Here is a 5,080-nt window from a genome sequence, read left to right as displayed (position 1 = left end):
GGACAGAAAACAATATTTTAAAAAGTGTTTGGCCTACTGACTTTTGGTTTCTTCTAAGGCAAATGGATAGGTAATTTTTATTCCCTGATTAGGAGAAAAATGGTGGAAGAGGGCAGGGTTAAGAATTAAGATTTCAAGAGCATGAGAGGTAGATGGCCAACCATAGTTCCTAAGGTTCGGTGCCTGTAACTGTTGCCGCCGCTTAAGCGTGCCAAAGCAGTGGTACGGCTGCTGCGCTCGTGTTTGCTACCACTAGAAACATTCTTGCCAGTAGTGGCGGCAGCGGGACTCCATGACCCCCTTTTTTCACTCTCTCCAGAAGCTCCAGATGGCGTCTTCCGTGGGCAACGTGGCCGACAGCACAGAACCAACGAAACGTATGCTTTCCTTCCAAGGGTTAGCTGAGCTGGCACATCGAGAATATCAGGCAGGAGATTTTGAGACAGCTGAGAGACACTGCATGCAGCTCTGGAGACAAGAGCCAGGCAATACTGGTGTACTTTTATTACTTTCATCTATACACTTCCAGTGTCGAAGGCTGGACAGATCTGCCCACTTTAGTACTCTGGCAATTAAACAGAACCCTCTTCTGGCAGAAGCCTATTCGAATTTGGGGAATGTGTACAAGGAAAGAGGGCAGTTGCAGGAAGCAACTGAGCATTACCGGCATGCATTGCGTCTCAAACCAGATTTCATCGATGGTTATATTAACCTGGCAGCCGCTTTGGTAGCAGCAGGCGACATGGAAGGGGCAGTACAAGCTTACGTCTCTGCTCTTCAGTACAATCCTTATTTGTACTGTGTTCGCAGTGACCTGGGGAACCTGCTTAAAGCCCTGGGTGGCTTAGAAGAAGCCAAGGCATGTTATTTGAAAGCAATTGAGATGCAACCGAACTTTGCAGTAGCTTGGAGTAATCTTGGCTGTGTTTTCAATGCACAAGGGGAGATTTGGCTTGCAATTCATCACTTTGAAAAGGCTGTCACCCTTGACCCCAGTTTTCTGGATGCTTATATCAATTTAGGAAATGTCTTCAATGAGGCACGGATTTTTGACAGAGCTGTGGCAGCTTACCTTCGTGCCCTAAGCTTGAGTCCAAATCATGCAGTGGTACATGGCAACCTGGCTTGTGTATACTATGAGCAAGGCCTGATGGATCTGGCAATAGACACCTACAGGCGAGCTATTGAATTGCAACCACACTTCCCTGATGCTTACTGCAACCTAGCCAACGCTCTCAAAGAGAAAGGCAGTGTTGCTGAAGCAGAAGATTGTTATCATACAGCTCTCCGGCTGTGTCCCACCCATGCAGACTCTCTGAATAACCTAGCCAATATCAAAGGAGAACAGGGAAACAGTGAAGAGGCAGTTCGCTTGTATCGTAAAGCATTAGAGCTCTGCCCAGACTTTGCTGATGCCCATTCAAATTTAGCAAGTGTATTGAAGCAGCAGGGAAAACTGCACGAAGCTCTGATGCATTATACGGAGGCTATTCGAATCAGTCCTACCTTTGCTGATGCGTACTGTAATATGGGAAACACTCTATGGGAGATGCAGGATGTTCAGGGAGCCTTGCAGTGTTATACTCGTGCCGTTCAGATCAACCCTGCATTTGCGGATGCCCACAGCAATCTGGCTTCCATTCACCAGGATTCAGGGAATATTCCAGAAGCAATTGCTTCTTATCGCACTGTTCTGAAGCTTCAACCTGATTTTCCTGACGCTTATTGTAATTTGGCTCATTGCCTGCAGGTTGTCTGTGATTGGACAGACTATGATGAGCGAATGAAGAAGTTGGTCAGCATTGTGGCTGACCAGTTGGAGAAGAATAGGTTGCCTTCTGTGCAGCCTCATCATAGTATGCTCTATCCTCTTCCTCATGGCTTCAGGAAGGCTATTGCTGAGAGGCATGGGAACCTCTGCTTGGCTAATATAAGTGTCCTTCATAAACCACCGTATGAACATCCAAAAGACTTGAATCTCAGTGATGGTCGACTGCGTGTAGGATACGTGAGTTCTGACTTTGGGAATCATCCTACTTCTCACCTTATGCAGTCTATTCCAGGCATGCACAATCCTGATAAATTTGAGATATTCTGTTATGCCCTGAGCCCACATGATGGCACAAACTTCCGAGCGAAGGTGATGGCAGAAGCCAATCATTTCACTGATCTTTCTCAGATTCCATGCAATGGGAAAGCAGCTGATCGCATCCATCAAGATGGTATACACATCCTTGTAAATATGAATGGTTATACCAGGGGTGCTCGAAATGAACTCTTTGCTCTCAGGCCAGCTCCTATTCAGGCAATGTGGCTGGGGTACCCTGGGACTAGTGGCACGCTTTTCATGGATTATATCATCACTGATCAGGAAACGTCACCTGCTGAAGTTGCTGAGCAGTATTCTGAGAAACTGGCTTATATGCCCCATACGTTCTTTATTGGTGATCATGCTAATATGTTCCCTCACCTGAAGAAAAAAGCCATCATCGATTTTAAGTCCAATGGGCACCTTTATGACAATCGGATTGTGCTGAATGGCATCGACCTCCAAGCATTTCTTGATAGTCTATCAGATGTGCAAATAGTCAAGATGAAATGTCCTGATGGAGAAGACAACGCAGACAGCAGTAATACAGCTCTTAATATGCCTGTCATTCCTATGAATACTGTTGCAGAAGCAGTTATTGAAATGATTAACAGAGGACAAATTCAGATTACAATGAATGGATTCAGTATTAGCAATGGACTGGCAACTACCCTGATCAACAATAAGGCTGCCACTGGAGAGGAGGTTCCCCGTACCATTATTGTAACCACACGTTCTCAGTACGGGTTACCGGAAGATGCCATTGTGTACTGTAACTTTAATCAGTTATACAAAATTGACCCATCTACTTTGCAGATGTGGGCAAATATTCTGAAGCGTGTTCCCAATAGTGTACTGTGGCTGTTGCGTTTTCCAGCAGCAGGAGAAGCTAATATTCAACAGTACACACAAAATATGGGCCTTCCCCCGAGCCGTATCATTTTTTCACCTGTTGCTCCTAAAGAGGAACATGTTCGGAGAGGCCAGCTGGCTGATGTCTGCTTGGACACTCCACTCTGTAATGGCCACACCACAGGGATGGATGTCCTTTGGGCAGGGACCCCCATGGTGACTATGCCAGGAGAGACTCTTGCTTCCCGAGTTGCAGGTTCCCAGCTCACTTGTTTAGGCTGTCTTGAGCTGATTGCTAAAACTAGGCAAGAATATGAAGAGATAGCTGTGAAACTGGGAACTGATCTCGATTACCTGAAGAAAATTCGTGGCAAAGTCTGGAAGCAGAGAACATCTAGCCCTCTGTTCAACACCAAACAATACACAATGGAACTAGAGCGGCTCTATCTACAGATGTGGGAGCATTATGCAGCTGGCAACAAACCTGATCACATGATTAAGCCTGTTGAAGTCACTGAGTCGGCCTAAATAATGACTGTGTGCCCAGGAGAATTACCCCTGTAGCTGAGCCTCAACCTTCTGTGGGAAAGGGAACTACTTTTTCAATATCATGGTGCAGATGGGTGACAGACAATGATAAGAAATAGCACAGCCAGACTTGCTTCCTGCATGATCACGATAGGGAGAGACCCAAGAGATGCGAAACTGCTGTTCCACAAGGAGTCTCCATCGAATTTTGCAGCAGCCAGGTGTCTGGAAGGTCTGGAAGGTAAGTCTGGAAGCTAAGTCTGGAAGGTCTGATCTCCCTTGGTCTTCCAGGGGGATGGATGGTTAGTGTGCAAGGGAGATAGAGATTGCCCAGCCGTTTTGTGATTATCATGGATTGATTGAGTCTTCTGAATTAATTTTTTTCTTTATATTTTGGGTATTGGAGCTTTTAAAAATGTTTGGTTTCAGGTATTTTTATTCCTGTGAAGTGTATATGCTTCTCTTGAGATAAGGTTTTAAGCTAAAATATTCCTTGTTTTAGTTTCTGAACTCTACAGATAAATGGGGACTTTGCTGGTGTAGTCTTTTTATAGGTTTTATAAACCACTTGAGCCTATATCAGTCCCTTTAGTGTCTGACATAACGTTTGGAACTCTCAGTGCTTTGTTGGTTTGTAGATGATGGCCTCAATTCTTTTTCTGGTCCGTTTCCTTCTTCCCTTCCCCCCACTTTAAAAATTCTCCTGTAACGTGGCTAACAAAATACCAAGTGTGATTCAAAACCTCCCAGAGTGTTTCTCTTCAACACATCATCTGGTGCCAAATGAAGATTCTTAGGAGTTCTTATTAATTATGAAGGGCACAGTTGTGGTACTGTCACTGACGATAATAATAATGGATTTTTGGCCTAGAGTTTTGACCTATTTCACCAGTGTTTTACCGTTGACTGCCCCTCTATGCTGCTTCCAAAAGTGAGAGTGTGTGATAAGATTTTTACTTTCATTTCTAAAGTTTGTTTTTTTTTAGGTGAGTCCTGTTCTTCCTTTTTCTTTCAGCAGAAATGAAATCCCAGGTAAGTATAAGTATTCAAATATTTGATCAGTAAGTCACAGTTATCTCCAGTACATTAAATAACTTTCATCAAAAAACATGTTATAGGTAAAAAGCTCTGAAGGACCAGCTATGTATATGATAATTATGTTTCAGGCCTTCTAGGGTATTATATATAATAACTTGTCTTCTGGTCGTGGTCTTGAAGTCTTTATGGATTCAGCCTCAGTAGTAGCGAACTGCACTGCTACTTGGTTTGGAGTACAAATTAGACTTTAGCCCTCCTGGAGGTTGAGTTTTTGGTATTGAAAACCACAGGAATGAGATTATTGTATTTCAACAAAGGATCGAGGGCTTGAGGCTTAAACGAGCCAACATATGTGTGGGAAGCAGTCAGCCTTGAGAGCAGGCTACGGACATGCCAGGCATGCCGCCGCTGCTCGAAGGGACTGTCCCTACTTGTTCCCCTCCTTGTTCCATTCCATGGGAGATAAATCACCAGGGCCCAGAAATCAGAAAGAATGTAAAATGAGACAAGCCAATCTGTCTCCACCCTGCACGTGCAGGTTATTTTGGATGATTCTGGGTTTATGGGTTTTCT

General features: G+C 44.4%; 1 protein-coding gene across 1 annotated transcript; it reads left to right on the top strand.

Annotated features, from left to right (window-relative positions):
- Positions 1-328: 328 nt before the first annotated feature.
- LOC307070100 (UDP-N-acetylglucosamine--peptide N-acetylglucosaminyltransferase 110 kDa subunit-like) lies at positions 329-3,469 on the top strand (the record flags this gene model as incomplete). Its single annotated transcript, XM_079728686.1, has 1 exon — positions 329-3,469. One exon carries the CDS (start codon positions 329-331, stop codon positions 3,467-3,469), a length of 3,141 nt encoding a protein of 1,046 aa, XP_079584812.1.
- Between the last annotated feature and the right edge of the window lie 1,611 nt (positions 3,470-5,080).

The sequence above is a fragment of the Hyperoodon ampullatus genome, assembly GCF_949752795.1.
Source record: "Hyperoodon ampullatus genome assembly, contig: scaffold_410, whole genome shotgun sequence".
In the NCBI taxonomy this organism is placed as follows: Eukaryota; Metazoa; Chordata; class Mammalia; order Artiodactyla; family Ziphiidae; genus Hyperoodon; species Hyperoodon ampullatus.
The sequence above is the reverse complement of the archived record's forward strand: the minus strand, read 5'-3'. Positions and strand labels throughout refer to the sequence as shown.